The 18,267-nt window shown below is 39.0% G+C and overlaps 1 protein-coding gene across 5 annotated transcripts in view; it reads right to left on the bottom strand.

Moving 5' to 3' along the window:
- The window catches only part of Fam160a1 (family with sequence similarity 160, member A1), a 244,571-nt gene that overhangs the window by 82,200 nt on the left and 144,104 nt on the right, over positions 1 to 18,267 (bottom strand). For all 5 annotated transcript variants that reach the window (XM_013522889.1, XM_013522892.1, XM_013522890.1 and 2 more), the window contains 2 exons: positions 17,119 to 17,338; positions 5,478 to 6,104 (listed from right to left, as the gene is read on the bottom strand). In XM_013522889.1, coding sequence (XP_013378343.1) covers positions 5,478 to 6,104; positions 17,119 to 17,223 — 732 coding nt within the window. In that variant the 5' untranslated portion in view covers positions 17,224 to 17,338. The remainder of the gene's footprint in view (positions 1 to 5,477; positions 6,105 to 17,118; positions 17,339 to 18,267) is intronic.

The following is an 18,267-nucleotide window of genomic DNA, read 5'->3' as shown; positions in this document are numbered from 1 at the left end:
AATCTTTCATTCTTACATCTGGTAATCTGAGCAATGTAGTTGAGGATAGCGATATGTAATGTAACAACCACTGTTGATTCGTATTATTTTGTCTTGAGACTCCATATCACTTTGAATGTTCTTGCTTTGATTTGTTTATGTTTGTGATACTGGTATGCTGCTTCTGTTCTATTTCTTTGTTTCTCATTTACTACTCTCTTTAAAATAAAAAAAATAATAAACAGTATAAGTTATCCCTGTATAAATATAAATGTCCAAAAAAGTAAGCACTAAGACTTTGTGTTCTAAAAGTTTGTGTAAATCTTATGTTAATACTAACATACTGTAGGTAACCTTTAGCTATTTATTCATTTTTTCAATGTTCTTAAGCTTATTCATCTTCATACATGCAGATGTAGTTACACACTAATATAGGTGATTTATTCACTTTGAAAGTTGTAAAATATTGTGTTAATGTATAAGTAAACTAATTTATGTTCCCTTTCATATATTTCTGTTTTTATTTCTTCTAATCACTGCACTGTTGCACCCTTATAAACATGTGCCAGACTTCTCTAAGGCTCATGTCCATACGTACAGGTGCAGGACCATGTGATATGCAAATGCTCACTATTAATAAACATTGCCATCCTGCTTGCCTAAGGTCTTTACCAGTTTATATTCTTGAAAGTTCTTGCTTTTCCATACTCTTGCAGCACTTGCTGTATGCAGATGTCTCACAGCCACTGTGAGGAGCGTAACTACTGTGTCAGTGTGAGTCCCGCTTGCATTTCCTAATCTAAGAGAAGATAAGCATATTTTCCTATGATGGCCGGCTATGGGTTTCTTCTGGGGTTGTCCTTTCATAGCTTTTGCTCACTTTTCCAGGGGCTTATTTATCTTTTCAATTTGTAGCATTGCAAATATTTTTCATATGTTAGCTAACTGTTTATATGGTTACATGCATTGCAAATATTTTATCTCCGTGTTTCTGTTCTTAATTCCAGTCTTTTCTTTATGAATGGTACAGTGTAAGGTGTCTTGAAATTTTATTACTTATGCACACAGGTTCTTGTGTCAAGACCGCCCAGGTTGAAATCCTGACTCATTGTTTTAGAGTCATGTGGACTTGTATAAACTTACTTAAATGTTCTGTGCCTCGATTTCTTCCTCTTTACAAAATGGACATAACACCAGCACGGACAGTTGTGAGGATTCAATGAATCAATACATGTAAAGCACCAAGAACAACTCCCAACAAATACAAGGTATCAGTGTAACCATCACTCAGTTATCTCAGCTATCCTTGATCCTTTAACACTTTTAAATGACTTCTAACATCAATTTATCATATGCCATAAAAATTCTGTTGAGATTTTTGTAAATGACATTAACATTTTACAAATTGTACCTTAAATTATAAAGGCAAAACTGTACCTTTACAATGGAGCGCCCCAATAGCTCCCTCCTTAAACAAACAAGCATTGTCAACAGGGGGACAGCCTAACTAACACAGGCCTCTTACTGTAATGCAGTAAGCATATACCTGTAAAATATTCCTCATAAAAATATTTAACCCAAATTTAACTGCGTATGCAAAGCTAATTCCACTTTACAGGAAATATAGGGAATAGGGATAAGTCAAACTACACAAGAAACAAACCCAAAACGTGGGATGTTCTGTAAGACAATGGCCTGGTCCCTTAAAAAGTCAATGTCGGGGGAGAAAAGCACCAGGCTATTAGATGTGAAGCAAGACTGAAGAGCTAGGCCAGCCAGATGTACACTTTGCACTGGATTCTCATTGCGGGGAGGATGCAAGAAACTGCAGGTATAATGGGTGATCTGGGTATTAGATCATGTTAAGACATTACTGTTTAATTTTCCTAGGCACAGTAATGGTATTGCGCCTATATATGAGAATGTCATTTGCAGGAGATATACACTCTAGCAGTTGATGTCTACAACTTAATTTCAAATAATACAGCAAAAACAAAAAGTACAGAGGAAAAACATACCAATAAATGCCAAAATATTGATAATTTTGAATCTAAGCGATCAATATATAGCATTCATTTTAGTATTCTCCCAAATAAAAACTTACAAAACACACCCTGCACTAAGTAGTAATGTTCCATCTATATGTGATCTACAAACTATGGAGCTTTCCATTTAGATTTTTCATGCCCTCAACAGTAGTAATTTCTTCTGCCAAGGACTTTTAAATATGAACTCTGAGATACTTTCTCATTGTGTTGCTTGCATAAATGTTATCTTTTTTAAACTGCCTTTTGCATACTGATCAAGTAAATCACCTTAATATTTCGATGATCTGTTACAATGCCTGCTCTACTTCACAAAAGAACTACACAGAACAACTCAAACCAAAAACCAAACCTTATACAGCTCCCTCATAAAACAGCCCTTTTCTTAAGACTTGACTGTTGTGGAGTAGTCTAAGGTTTACAGTAAAGCTGAAAGAAAGGTACAGAGATATTCCACATACCCGCAGTCCTGCACATGCACGGTCTCTCTCATTACCACATTCCCCCACCAGAGTGGTATTTTTTGGGGTTTTTTTGTTTTGTTTACCACTGATAAACCTACAAGTACATTAACACATCTTTACCACCCGAAGTCCATGGCTCAAACCAGGGTTCACCCTTGGTGCCGCACATTCTATGCATTTGGACAAATGGATAATAACATGTATCCACCACTGCAGTACCATACAGAGTATTTTCACTGTCCTACCTACAGTCTTCTGTGCTTCACCTATTCATTCTCCCCCTTTCCCAATTTGGAAAAAAATGTGCTATGTTTGCCATAGTTTTGTGTTTTCCAGAATGTTATATAGTTATACTCATGTAGCCTTGTTGGATGGGCTTCCTTCACTTAGTAATATGCATTTAAGGTTCCTCAGTGCCTTTTCATGCATGGTTTGATAGCTCATTTCCTTTTACCTGAAAAATACTCATGTCTGGATATACAGTACTAGTTTTTATTCACCCACTGAAGGACACTTTGACTGCATCTAAGATTTGGCAATTATTAATAAAGCTGCTATAAACATGCATATGCAGGTTTTTATATGGACATGTTTTTACACTCCTGACTAAATACCAAGGAATGTAACTGATGGATCACATACTAAGAGTTTTGTACAAAACTATCAAATTGTCTTCCAATGTGGCTATGTTATTTCGCATTTCCACCAGGAATAAACAAGAGTTCTCCTTACTCCATACCCTTGAGCACATTTGGTGTTGCCAGAGGATCCTGCACACTAAATGTTAGTTGAACCACAGCCCCACCACCTCATGCCCCTACAGCTAACAACTGAACACACACACTTTTAAGTGCCTTCTAGAGAGGGTACCAAACAGCATTAATTAAAATGAACCTAATCTATCTATGGCAACTTGCTTGGCCTGTTTCAACAGAACTAAAGGATTTCATACACTGTTCCACATATTTGAGGCAATACTGTTTATAAAGACTGGAAAAAGAACAGACTGGAAGTAAAGTGGAAATGTTCATTGAGCTGGGAAAGTATTAATAGCTATTGCCCAGCCGGCAGAAGACATGAATCAACAAATCTGTTCCAAAGAAGGCACCAACACCAAGCAATATTGAGAGCCTGAAGCCCTCCTACAAGTTCCACATTGCCCCCATTCTTCTCTGAAACTGGTTGGGCCTGGGCTACTATAATTTCTTCAAAGAATTCTGCACTTACCACTGTAGAAATCAGTCTGGAGATTCCTCAGTAAACTAGGATTAGAGGTCCCATTCAACCCAGCTATTCCCCTGCTGGGTATTTTTCCAGAAGAACTGAAAACATCATACCACAGCAAAATATGTGCACCCATGTTTATAGCAGCGCAATTTGTAATAGCTAAATCTTGGAAACAACCCAAATGCCCATCAGCTGAGGAATGGATAAAAAAGATGTGGCATTTTTATACAGTGGAGTATTACTCAGCTATAAAGAAAGATAAACTAGAGGCTTTTATAGGTAAATGGATGCAACTAGAGACCATACTCATAAGTGAAATAAATCAGATTCACATGTGTAAACATATTTCCTCCCTACTATAAGAACCTGAAAGAGTAAATAAAATCTGAAACACACAATAGGTATTGTGAAAGGGAAAAGCAACTGCTCAAATAGGAAGGAGCAACGGGGATAAGGAGGGAAGAGGAAAAAGAAAGAAGGAAGAGGAAAAATATGTATATGTATACACAGGACAGCTAGGATAACTGTACTACTAAAATCTGTTGGTTTATTGAAAGGAACTGTTAATGTGTAACTATCTGATCAATCTTGCATGCCTATGTCTGGTTATATGTGCAACCATTTTGAAGATGACATTGTGTAGTATAACAACCATTGTTAATATCCTATCACCATGTTTTGAAATTTTGTATCATTTTTATTGTTCTATGCTGTTTTGTTTATGTATTTGTTTTTGTTATTTTGGGTTTTTTTTTTTTCAAATGAAAAACAAAATTTATATGTGTATATATAAGAATAGCTGGGATAGGTGTATTGCTGATGTCTGTGGTTTATTGAAAGGAACAGTCCATGTTTAAAATTTTCTTTTTTCTTGACCAATATTGCACACTTGAATTTGGTAATCAGAATGACTGATGTGAAAACAATAATATGCAGTATAAGCACCATTGTTGAACTCCTACCATCTTGTATAGTGAAGCTCTGCATCATTTCCATTTTTTTTTTTTTATTACTTGCTACTGTCTTTGATTGTTTGATCAGTCTTATATTCTTATGTCTGGTGGACTGAGAAACTTCACTGAAGATAACAGTATGTAATGTAGCAACCATTGTTAATGCCTATCATTTTGTTTTGAGGTATGTATTGTTTTTGTTGTTTTTGTGTTGTTTTGATTTTTGTCTTCATTGTTTTTTTTAATTTTTAAAATAAAAAAAATTAAAGAAGAATCTTGAACTTTATTTCTCACCATACTATGTACATGTTAAGAAACTATACAGAATATTTCTTTTTGCATGAAATTGTAAATATACATTCTCTTTTTTAAAATAAAATCAATGCTTCCAATCCACAACTAATGGTCATTATTTTGCTCAGAAACAAAGTAATTTGTGAAACCAGTTGTGAGGTGTCTTACTTACCACCTGCTTTTATTCATTAGAACAAAACCTAAAAAGCTAAGAATTTAGAAAGTGCAAGTTTCATCAATCTTTTCAGGATTTAGTCTCAGAAAAAACTTAAGTTGTTCCTAACCCAATAAAAATAAACCAAGAAAGGCAGCACATCCAGTGTCACCTGCTGGCTTATTTTGAGCTGACACTGCTCAGTTAACGAGCATCTCAGTTTAGACTCCCCACTTCCTGCAAAGGTATCTTCCAAGTACCTCCCCATAAAAGATAAAACGAGAATAAAAGGAATACAAAGCATTTATCATCAGCAGAAAAAAATGGGAAAGGGTAGGAAACATGAAATAGTGGCACTTACTGGACAAAAATAGGTGTTCTCCACGATGTGATGGGCCACCATGCTGTTCTCAGCAGAGAGAGACATGATAAACAGCAAAGCATCCCGAGCTTGCTGGCCAACTGTCCCTTCGCGATGAATGAAGGGAATCAAGAGGGAGAAGATCAGGAAGTTGGCAGCCCCTTGGTCCTCACTAGTGTGGAAAAAGAGCTCCAGAATGGAAGGATCTTTGGCAAGGATGGAACAGAGCTGATTGAGCAGGACAACCAACTTCCCCTCCACCGCAGGAGTGGTCGTTCCCGAACAAGAGCTGAGCAGCATCATCAGAGGCTTCAGAATGGGTTTGTGATGCAGCAGAGGCTGGTGTGACTGGGTGACCAACATCTCATACATCTTGAGTTGCTCCATTTTAGTCTCATCGGTAAACTCCCGTCTCAAACTCCAGAGGAAGAGCTTCTCCATTATGTTCTCAGAGACCACAAACTCCAAAATTGGCCCCATTGCAGCATCCTTAGCTTGTTCTTCAATGAGCAAGAAGAGCATGTGTTCTACATAGTTCTGCACAGCACTGGCCTCATCTGGAGGGATGGACCCGTATTTTGCCTGGGAGTTCTTCAAGGGATCATGCTTCTCTAAGATTTTCACAACCTGTAACCAAATTAAACATTCATCATCCATCTTATTTTTATATAATCACAAAAACACACCACATCTGTCATCACCAAAAACGCAGGAGCTACTGCCCACTTCTTAATAAATATGTGAACACTCTACCTCTCTGCTTTCCTCTTTCTCATAAAACAAAAGGGTTAAACTTTAGAAAATGTTTGAAGGTGCTCATTTATAGTAGCTACAAATTTTGGTGGCCTAAGCATCAAAGAAAATAGCATGGCTAGGTGAATTAAGCTACATGAATTCTTCTACTACTACTATTAAGACTATTGAGCAACATGCCGGGCGTGGAGGCTGAGGCAGGAGGGATCACTGCAAGTTCAAGGTCAGCCTGGGCTGCAAAGTGAGCTCCAGGCCAGCCTGAACTGTACAGCAAGACCCTGTCTCAAAAAGACAAAAAAAAAAAAGAGAAAAGACTACTGAGCAACATGAAAAATTATAACTACTGTTTAAAAACAAAGTAAGCTCTTTATGTTAGATCCGTAATTATAAAACATGTCAAAAACATAGGTGAAAACAAGCAAAAATAGGCAAAAATAATAATCGCTTTTGCGTTCAAGGGAATGACAAGCTCTTAAATTTTTTTCTAAACTGTCGAAAATAGGTTGTTTTTTAAATTTTAAAATACATTCATCTAGTAAAAAGAAACCTGACTACTTGTATATTTCTCATATAAATGGAGCTGCTCTGGAGACTTCAGCAGAGGAACACAGCCACGCAGGTGCCCGTGACAACACAGTGCCGCTCCCTCCTCTGCTCTGATGGGCACCTTTCCAGCCAAGCGTGCAGCAACAGGAAGAGGGCGAGAGGAGAGGGATGCGCGAGAGGAGAGGGATGCGCGAGAGCCAAAGGCTTCACACACAGCACATACAGAAGCTCAGAAAGGAAGGACTTGGACGCTGCACGTTCTTTAGACTGAAAACATCCTGAGATAACAATTATAAAATAAATCCCTAAAGTTTGGAATGATGAAAAAGTTTGGAAATAGTAGTGATGATTATGAATGTAGTTAATGCTACTGAAATATGTATTTCAAAATAGTTAATATGATGTATTTTGTTAAATATGCTTTGCTACAAAAACAAACCGATTAACAGTAAAAAAAAAAAAAAAAAAAAAAATCCCTAAATAGGTCCTGTCACACCTGGTCTACTTCTCTCCCTTACCATTTCTAGCATTTGCATGCTTTTCTCTCCGCCCCTGAGACTTACTACTTGTACTTTAGAACCTGAACATTTAAACAATTTTATATCTCAACTTCCACTTAACTTTCTGATTTGAGATTTCTAATAATTCCTATCCAAATTACTCCCTTTAAAATGTACACATATGATCATTTTAAGTAACCAAACATTTGATTTATGACTTTATCCGTGTTCCTTTTTGCCTTTCTGAATTGCATGTGATATACACCTTTTGCATTACTCTCCTGGCCCAGTTCTGTGATGTGCTGTTATATGTCCTTTACTTATGTTACGGAATTTTTGCAAGTCACTGGGAAAGCCAGCAAATATACAGGGCTATGTCAGCATGCATGAGCAATGAGGGATATTTATTTCTCAGGGAAAGGTCTCAGTGTCTCTTCTGTCAAATGCAGAAAAAAAAATCTTTGTAGAACAGGAAAGACAGAATAAATAATTTCCATGGACTCTATAATCTCTATCAACTTCCATTATAAAACTGATAATGCTCTGTCACAAAGGAAAAAGTTGCTCCCAAACCCGAGATTTGACACTTTTTAGTAAGGAAGGCCTTTGATGGGCAGCATGCAGCAGGTGCATGGCCCAGTGACTGGAGGCGACAGCACAGCCACTAGACATCCTCTTTTTTGTCATGCAGCTGCTGCAGATGTGCCACTATCTTACATCTCTACCCCGCAGGCCTGATAACCTCACTGGCAGTAGACCTGGCTCTCTGCCCTTCCGACTGGTTCTGGCCTTGCTCATTGCATAGGATCACAGAACGACACTGGTCCAAGAGGGACCTCTATCTATCTCAACACAGCACACTCTGCTGCCCTGAAAGCTCCTAACATCAAGGATCCACATTCTGAAGCAAATGTGCAGTGTGCTTTATCAGTTCTATAATTTCGAAGTCCACACATTGAGTTTACTTATGAGAGCTACCATATATTTCCAGCTATTATACTTCTGTGTTCAGATTTGTCTAAACTCTCTAAAACTGGAATTGTGCCTTATACATTGATAGTGGCATGGTAAACTACTTCAGTCTTTCTGAAAAGCTATCTGGTAACATGTAACAGAAGTTATAAAACTGCTCCTGCCCCTTGACTTGTTAATCTGACCTTTGTGGGGAATGCCCAAGGAAACAACCCCAAAATAATGTTAGAACTTAATGATATTTTCCAATAATTAAAAATCAAAATATTAACCCAAATGGTCAAGAATAAGAAAACTATAAATGAAATATGTTACATTACTATATAATACAATTACTACTGTGTGAGTTATATCATTACAGCGAATCTATAATTGAAATAATTTAAGACAAAAAGTAAGTATATTGACAAATAGACACATGATTAGAAAAGAATCTGAAGATATGAGATTTTAACCTTAATTACTTCTCTCCTGTAAATTGCTCTAATTTTATAACATAAAGTAAACAATATAACTTTGTAGTAATGTCTTTTAAAAGGACCAAAACATTGAGTTAAAAATAATTACTGGAAATCTCCTAAAGTTCCTAAGCAATTTAAATTTATAAATATGCATACATATTTATACTACATATGAGCATGCAAGTATTATGCAACTAATGTATAACGCACAGCAAAACTTACATGATCATAAAACACATTTTTCTCATAAATTAACCTACATTTATATTATGTGTTCTAAAACATTCCTTTGTAAGCAGAATCACTTTTTTTGTTATAAGAAGTCTTCCTACTTTTGATTTTTGCAGTGCTGGGGGTGGAACAGAGCCTTATGCATCTACGTAAGCACTCTACAGCTGAGCTGTGCCCCAGTTCTGCTATCAGAAATCTTAGATTTTTATACAGAATCAAACAGCTTTTAAGCAGCAGCAGCTTAAAGCTCCTCGTCATAGTTCCTGTATCCCGCCTTTGAGGTGAATGGGCAGAGAAACATGAAAAACGGTTATAACAGTCCACAGAGATAAAAGGTGTGTTTGTCCGGGATGAACCAGACACCTCAGATTCCCCGCACTGAGTCCCAGCCCTGGCCTGGCGGTTTACTACCTGGAAGGTGGGCGTGTTACAAGCAAGGCCCGTGAGTCACAGAGCACAGGAGCGTTCAGCAAGTTCCAATCATTCTTGGTGGCCACACATCCTGACCCTCACTCCTTAGGCGTCAGGATCCTCCCAGGTTCCCTCCCCTGCCCTTCTGGTCAGGCACACCAGGACCTGCTTTTCAGGTGGGTGTGTTGCCAACTTCCTGAGACTGGCTCCTGCCCTGGCAGGAGATGACTAAGCAGCCCTCGGCTAAACAGAACTGCGCTGAGATGCCAAAGAGCTGCTGCCTAATGTCCCTACTCTGCAATCAAATGGTGTCAGGGTTCTGCAGGTTTCTGCTCACTCATTCCTGCGGTGACCTGGACTCTCTTCCTTATCTTGTGCTCTATTCTCATGTCACTTCCATAAAATTCCAAGGTTCCTCTTTCCCTGATTTCTGCACCCACTTATCAACTCTGCCTGTCCAGTCTGACAGACGCCCAGATTCCATGCTGCTCACAATGCCATCCCCAGGCCTGGTGCTTCCTCTGATTATCTACTATCTCAGACTATCTACCTGGCTTCAGATTTCCCATCCACAGCCTCTGTGGTAAGTCTCAAGGATTCAGTTCAGGGGGGAAAAGAGAATTAGGCTGGAGGGAAGTGAGAATAGTAGTAGGTGAGAGAATGAAAGCAAGCAAAATTACTGCACAGTATTTTCTTTACAAAATCAGTTCATGTTGTTAGGCTGAGAACATCATTTAATAAACTAAGCATGGTATAACAGCAAATGCCTATAATTTCAGCTACTACTGGAGAGACCAACGCAAGAGGATTGTAGGTCTGAGGAAACAACAGATCCTGTTGCAAAATGAACAAACAAACAAAAATTTTAAGAGCTAAGGCTATAGTGTTTGCCCAGCATGTGCAAGGCCCTTAGTATAACTTCCAACACAGAAAAAATAAAATAATCAATGTCTCTTAAGGTCTACACTCGTTAATTAAAAACTGGCTGAGAGAAGAAATAGAAACAAATATTATGCTGATCATAACTTGGCAGCATTTCTCAATCTATAAACTTTTTAAAACATACGCTTTTGCACATGCACAAATGTATGTGATGAGCCTAGACCATATTTATATCCACATGTAAACAATGTGAACAATGGTGTTCAAATTACCATCAGACCAGAACAGGTAAATTGAGCCTAACTTTAAAGCCACCTGACCTATAAATATGACAACTGCTGGGGCTGAATAAAATTAATAAATGGTTTATTTCTTTCACAAAAAGTATCCAATGTTGCTGTCCTTGTCCCTAATGATGGCATTACAGTCATATATTGGCCTAATTTTTTTATTGACCTAAATTTTAAACAGTCACAAATTCTAAATAGGAAGCTCAAATGCTTTCAGAATGGAAGACCTGCATTACAGAGCTGCATCTCAAGCTAAAAAATGATTATCACTCGTAATAAGTGTCTCTCAGATTTGCTTCGATTCCATCTTAATACTGCTCTCTGTCTCATACACATACTTGCATCAATAAGTAATTATTTGTATTTCTTTGGTTAGAATCTAGTTACTTCAAGAAAGTCACATGAGTAAAACCCATACTTCTAAATCCTCTGGAATGTTAATCTAGAATGTCACTGTGAGGAAAGCAAGTTACTAAGCAATATTTTCCATCACACAGAAAGCCAGGATCTAACTGTCACAGGCCAAATTCCACTTAATGTACCAAACACCTACAACAAAAGCATGTTTACATCCAGCCCTCGTTCACTGCTTAACAGCTGTACCTTTTTAAATTTGAGAAATTCCTTAAACACCTATTACCTTTTAAATTAAGATAACAGCCTTACAGTACATGCTCACTTGCACCAGCTGTTCATGTCAACTCCAGTCTTGAGCTCCAGAGACTTGTCTAAGTCTAGGATAAGTCAGAATAAAGGGGGAGCACTGTAAACTTAAGGGGTATGATCTAAGTAGTAATACCCTAGGCAACTCTTATTTCAGCCACAGCAAAAATCAGTGAGCATGCGGCAAGAGAGCTGGTGACATCTCAACATGCTCAGCCATGTTAGTTTCTAAGAGAAGCACAGGTTAAACCCTTAGTACTCTGTTCTCAAGAAGCACAGCTTGGGGGCTGGGGATTTAGCTCAGCGGCAAAAGCGCCTGCCTGGCAAGCGCAAGGTCGTGAGTTCGGTTCCTGGTACCGGAGAAAAACCAAAACCAAAAAAAAAAAGAAGCACAGCTTTTATTCATTTTATTTTTCAAGTTTAAAGTTATTTGCAAAGCTGGGGAAAAGAGACATAAATTTTTAAAGTGTACACATAAATCAATTTAGTAAGATATTTAGAAGATTAATCAGAAATCTCTAATAATTCCCAACTTTTCACTTCTGAAAGGATACTTTTAACTTTTTTCTGTCATTTACTCTATGACAAAGCACATACCAAAAAAATAAGATGAAAGATCAAGTGACTAAAACTTAAATACACATGTCAAATCCATGGATAGGTGCTGTAGACATTTCAATTAAATGACGGCTACCTGGAGCTCTACTTGCAAATATATTATCTGCCTAAAACATATTATCTACTTTTCATCGCAATGGTCAATGCATTTGACAAAACCAATCTAGGCAGTTCCATTTTCTCCCAGTCCCATCCCCATCCCCATCCCCTCCACAATGAAAATCAGGGGTTACTAACCCACTGGCTTTTCATCATCTATCACCACGGAAGCTCTGATGTTTTCTTATCTAAAAATGTTGTAAAATGACTTTTCTGGAGGCCAAGGATGATAAGAAGGACTGAACTATTAACTAACTATAGGCAAAAACAGAAATGCACATTTTCAGTTGCTATTTTTTTAAACCCATTTGCTCTGTTCTGGCTCTATGGACAGACACCATTTGGTACACAGTGCTTGAAAGAAGTAGAGAATGAATCAAGCAAGGTCCGTGAAATCACAAAGTACAACTGTGTCATGAAAAGCAGCTAGCATGGACGGGGAATTCACATGACAGTTTAGTTGAACAGTTTATCAGCTGGGGGGGGGCCAATTGTTCTTTCCATTTTTGCCATCTTCCATTCAAGAAAAACACAGACAAAAGGTAAGAGATTTAAAAAAAAAAAAAAAAAAAAACAGCTTCTATTATAAACTGTTCTTGCTGAAGACTATAAATACTACGCACACTTCAGGAGCAGTGGCACACACCTGTAATCCCAGCACATGGATCATAAATTCAAGTTCTAGGATAACTTTGTTGCAAAGTTTATAAATAAACAAATGGGCTGGGGATGTAGATCCCTGCAAAAGTCCTGGGTTCAATCACCAGCACCACAAAGACAAAAACTGCACACACACACTCCTCCTGATCACCGCAGGCAAGTCCAAAGATATTACTGGAGGCAATTTATACAGTGTTTTAAAGTCAGTGTACATTCAGAATTGTTCCCTAAATTGCCTAGGTTTTCTACAGTATTATTTTCTCTTTCATGCCTTCCAGTTCAACAGTTCACTGAACATCGACAACTGGCACACTCTGTGCTGGGTACTAGGAAGTCAACTACAAGGGGTCTCTGATCCTGAGAAGTCTGCAATAAAGTAGGGAAGAAGATAACTCTATATGTGATTGCAGCAGAAGGTGACAGGTGGAACAGTGAAAGAAAAAGCAGGGTGCTGTTGGAATACAGAAGAGGCACATGTAAGAGAGCAAGGAAAGTTACCTGGAGTAAACGACTCCCCAAATGAGCACTGTAGGTAGAGGGGCACTTAACTAGAGAAAGGCGGAAAGAAGAACAAGTGCCAAAGACACACAGGCACAACATGATGACGGACATTTGCCTGGGGTGAGAGCAGCTAGGAACTCTAAGCTACTTTGCATTTCTGAAGACTAAACGAGAGTCGCAGAACAAAAAGGGCCCTGCATGCCATCCTGCCAGAAGCTACTGAATGGTCTGGCTGGAGGAATACTCCAGATGGATCTGGGTTTTCAATTCCTTGCTCCGGCAACTAAAGATACAAAACCACCATTCAGCAGGTGAGAGAGAGAGTACCAGCCAGAGGCTACACTTCCTAAATCTACACTGTCCAGGGTCACTACTGGGAATGCTGCTATTCCCAAATGTCAGCTCTACAACTACCGTATTCTGGGGCTGCCCTGAGATCACTGGACTCTGGGAACAGTTTGGAAACTCAGCGCACCACTGGGCAACTCAAGGTCCCCAGATCACAGGCTGCCTTGGATAATGGTGGGTGGGACAGCTAGCTGCCTGCATTTCACAGGATCAAGCAGATATCCTCCTCCACTCATGCACACTCCTTAACTTAAGCTCTGGAGTGAAAACGACTAATAAATACCAGAACAGAATCAGTCAACTACACATTAGCTATGTTGAATTTAGACTGAAGTCTCCTAATGGAGAACAAGCCTGGGTACCACAGCCTCTGTTACCGTAATTTTCCTAACATCACACATAACAGCACTGTACCAGGCAGGTAACAGAATGCTTTAGTAAATGAAACACCGCCATTCCATTTCTTCCGTGCCACACTTCTTACCAGCCTTACCGGTGCTCTTGGGTTGCCTCAGGGGAGCCTGGCACTGCAGTCACAGCAGTCAGGAGTTTAGGTTAGACTTTAGCTCCCTGCTCCACTCTTCCTGCTCTGCTTCTAGCCCAGCCTCAACAACACACACACAGCAAAGAGCTAATTCATGGAGCTCCAAAAGGATGGATACCCAGCACTCATTCCTCTCGGCTGAAGATCTCCCTCCCAGCCGCACTCCTGGCCCTACTGCTCTGCCTTGCTCTAACTTTTTGCCTTCCTCATCTTTTTATAATGTCCAAGCAAAGAAAAAGGCAATCTTCTCTACAAAATGTTCTCTTCCTGTAATTGCCATAAATGTCACTCTCTCCATTTCCCCAGCCACTGTCATCCAACATAGCCTCTGCTTTGAATTCCTACAATCACTTTTAACTTTGCAATAATATTTTTTGCACTGCCATCCACATTAGCTTATGCAGTCTTTAAGGGCCTAAAGCTCTACCTGTAATGCTCATAATGATACACCTGTATTAGGCCAAATAAATCTCTAATGAATAGTAGCCACTTTGATACTCATAGACTGGTTGAGCTTCTCCACCAGCTTTTTCTTTCGTAAAGGTACAGAAAAACCTTCAACAGCCTCTCATGACAGGGCATTCAAATTTATTGAAAAGGAAAACTCAAGCCTAAAGAGAAAGTAAAGGAAAGCAGGAAAGAGGGAAGAAGGGAAGGGGTGGGGGGAACTACCCAAAGTTAAAGAAATGGCTGAGTCAAAAATAAAATCAGCCCTATTATGGCTTGTGTCTAGATGACCCAACAAAGCCTCACACAGTCATAGGTGGGGTTTTTCAGAGGAGGCAGAATCTAGACTGTGTGATCCTGGGATTAAGGATGTGATGCTAGGATTGACTCTTGGTGCAATACCAGGGTGCCCCACCCTGGTTGTGAATGCCACCACCCTAAGAGCAGACCTGGAAAGAATATAAAGAATAAAATGAACTGTTTCTCTTCTGTGATACCCGTCTGCCACGCCACCCTGCCTTGGAGCCAGCTGACTATAGACTGGAACTGCTACATACAAGGAGCTGAAATAAACCTTTCCTCCTTCAACTTTTGGTGTTAGGTATTTCGTCTCAGCAATGAGAAACGTAACTAAGGCAGGCCCCTACTTCACAAAAGAAAACACACAATGACTACACACCCCTGCCTCTGAAAAAGTTGTTCTTACCATCAACTCAAATTTTTCTCCATAAAAAGCAGGGTGCTAGGTTATCTGCCTCATGCTTCAAATGACCCAAAGTATCTGAAAGTGGTGAAATTATAGATACTAGATAAGGAAGTGAATAATATGATTCTGGGACCATTATTTACCCTTCCATCAACATGAAGGAATACTGACCTGTGCCTAAATCAGGACATTCTAAAGTACTCCAGCAGCTGTGGCAAAAGCTTGCCTGCAATACAATTTGTTGCCAAAGCAGATGATCCACATGGATTTAATGTCTGTTTTTTTTTTGTTTTTTTTTTTTTAAGGCAGGGTCTCACTATGTAATTCAAGCTGGCCTTGAACTCACTATGATAGCCACAAACTCAGAGTGATCTTTCCTGCCTCTGCCAAGTCCAGAGGGCTGGGATTACAGATATGTGCCACCACATCTGGTGTCATGTCTTTAAGGGAGGTACAGAATACCAATTAAATCACATCACAGTCACCTCAGAAGGAATGACTATAATTAAAGTGTCATATATAAATAGATAAGCAAAATGGGGCCCCAGAGCAAACATTATGTATTAGAATAATATAGCTCATTATTACAATGGAATGCTCTCAAGCTGACTATATACTCCTGACAAAATTAAGCATAAAAAATAAATTCATAAACATATGCACTAATACACAAATATAGTATGTATTTTATGACCACAAAATAGATAATTTTAATAAGTAGAAATAAGCCTTCCCATACCCAGCAGACACTGGACACATCCCTTCTAGCTCACTACCCTACTTTCAAGCCTCTGCTTCAAGATGCTAAAAGTGTAAAGCCAAAGGTAATTACTTTAATTACCTGGAAAAAACTCCTGAATTACTTTCTTCACCTTACTAAGCAGATGTCCATAGCAAATCCATTAAAATTCTAACAGTAAAAAGTCAGAGAATGGGAAATGCACAAAAAATCTTGGAAGCTTTAAACCGGATAGTGACAAGAAGTTCTGGAGTGTGAACAACCCAGAGGCACAATTGATTTTGTTCCTTTTTTGATCTAAACCATGTCCCCTGTAATTGCTGTGATTTACAGGCTCAGTGCTTTAACCCATGTATTGTTTCCGGCCACAGGAAGGAACTGGGTAGTCATTAAAAAACCTGTCACATAAATAGTCACTTACCAGCTCACCTGGGGAGCATAATGTGGGACAAGTAGTAAAAAATGGCAATTTTGTTTATTTTACTACCTGCACACTCCCTGAGGAAAGGGGCAGGCTGCTACATTTTCTGAGCATTCAACCCTTAATTATCCACACCAGCAGATCAGAGAAGAGAGACAGAGAAGTCAAGATGAATAATCAAAAAAGCTTACAATAAGCTTTGAAATGAAGAAGACAGGTATTCAGGGGCAGCTGAGCATCTTCTTTCCTTAAATTACACAGGGATCATCGCCGGAAAACGGCAGAACCCTGAGGTCAGACACACGGGAACCAGAGTCAGAGGGCTGAGTGCTGGCTTGCTGACTCACTAGCTGTATGACCTCAAGCAAGTTATTTAACACCTTTAATTTCCCATCCCCTTACCCATAAGATGAGGACATTAATACTAACTATCATTTAGGTTGTGGAGATTAAATGATATAAGACATGTAAAGCCCTCAATACAGTACTTTGTCAATGTTTAATGTATTGTATTTTAGTGTTACTAGAGTTTAAGAACTGGGTGAAAATCAGCAGAAAAAAAGGAGAGAATGCAATTACGGTCAAGTATATTGCAGAATGATGTAAAAGTCACTTTAAAGAACAACTACTCCTCTAAAAATATCCAAAGGACATGCAGGTTCCCTAATTGCATTTGTGAAACCAGTTTCCCACCAGATACCTATTATAGGAAAGCAAGCAGAAAAAAATTGCTTTTCTGCCTATTGGCAAGAGCTCCCTGCCGAAGTTTCCAGAAACCCAGTTGTTCTATATGATAGAGACCCCTGGGGCTACTGAGACCAGCGGACCCACAGTGCTGTCATACTTTACCTGTGCCCAGTGGTTTTTAAATACAATCATGCATGTTTCTGGGTCAACTCCCTGCAGGCTCACAGCCTGCTGGAGTTTGCTTTCTGTCGAAACCGATGACATCATAAACCTTCAACGCTTCTAAGTCATACTTAATTTTCATGGAAAGGTGGTAAGCAGTCACTAACTTTCAAGTATCAGAAGTGTAATTTCTTCACTCCTCATGGTCACTTTCCAACATCTGTAATGACAATAACAAAAGTGTGTCTGATTATGTTTGTATATTAAATAAGATATTAATATTACTAAGTTTAAAACAAAGAACAGCCATCTTCAAAGTACAACACAGAACAATACCTAAGATATAACTATTTATACTCAATCTAAAGGCTCTCCTCTTTTCTCTCACCTTGTGCTGTGCCTAGATGTCCCCTCAAAGTCTCATGTGGTTACAGGTGGGCTTTTCCAAGGTGGCTGGATCTAGGGAGAATGATGCGGGGGTTGTAGGTACACCACCCTGGGTAAGTGCTAACTGCCCCCTGGACGGGTAACCTGATGGAATATAAGGGACAAATGAGGGCTTGCTGCTGCTGTCGCTTCTGCCTCTACCATAGCTTGCAACTTGCTGCCTTCTTCCTGTCTTGTCACGCAATGAACTGTTCTCCTCTGCGATGTCCCTCTGCTCTGCCACCCTGCCTCAGAGCCAGCCGAGTGGAACCTTTACAAACTGTGAGTCAAATAAACCTTTCTTCTTTTATCCTTGGGTGTCAAGTATTTTGTCTCAGCAATGAGAAGAGTAACTAGGACACCTTGCTACTCAAAATATAAAAAATGATGCTTGGGGAAATAAATTAATTGTGTTTATTGTGTAACTGTGTTTCTTCTCTCCACTACAAGCAACCATAAACCCCTATATAATTACTCTAAATTATTCAGGAATAATTTCCATACTCAAAGAAGAAACTATGATACCAATGTTGGGGAGCTTAAAAACATCCTGTAGCAGGATAACCAGAAGTTAATAGTGATAGAAATGAATGGTTTAATGCAACCTAGGGGAGTTACAATATCCAAATTCCTGGACCCAAAATTGTTAATTTTTTAAAATTAAAGACCACCATAATGAAACTGAAAGCATGTGCAGTAATTTTGTGGCTCTAAACTAGGTGG

The sequence above is a fragment of the Chinchilla lanigera genome, unplaced genomic scaffold (genome assembly GCF_000276665.1).
Source record: "Chinchilla lanigera isolate Chin_1 unplaced genomic scaffold, ChiLan1.0 scaffold00070, whole genome shotgun sequence".
In the NCBI taxonomy this organism is placed as follows: Eukaryota; Metazoa; Chordata; class Mammalia; order Rodentia; family Chinchillidae; genus Chinchilla; species Chinchilla lanigera.
This window is presented reverse-complemented; position numbering and strand designations above follow the sequence as displayed.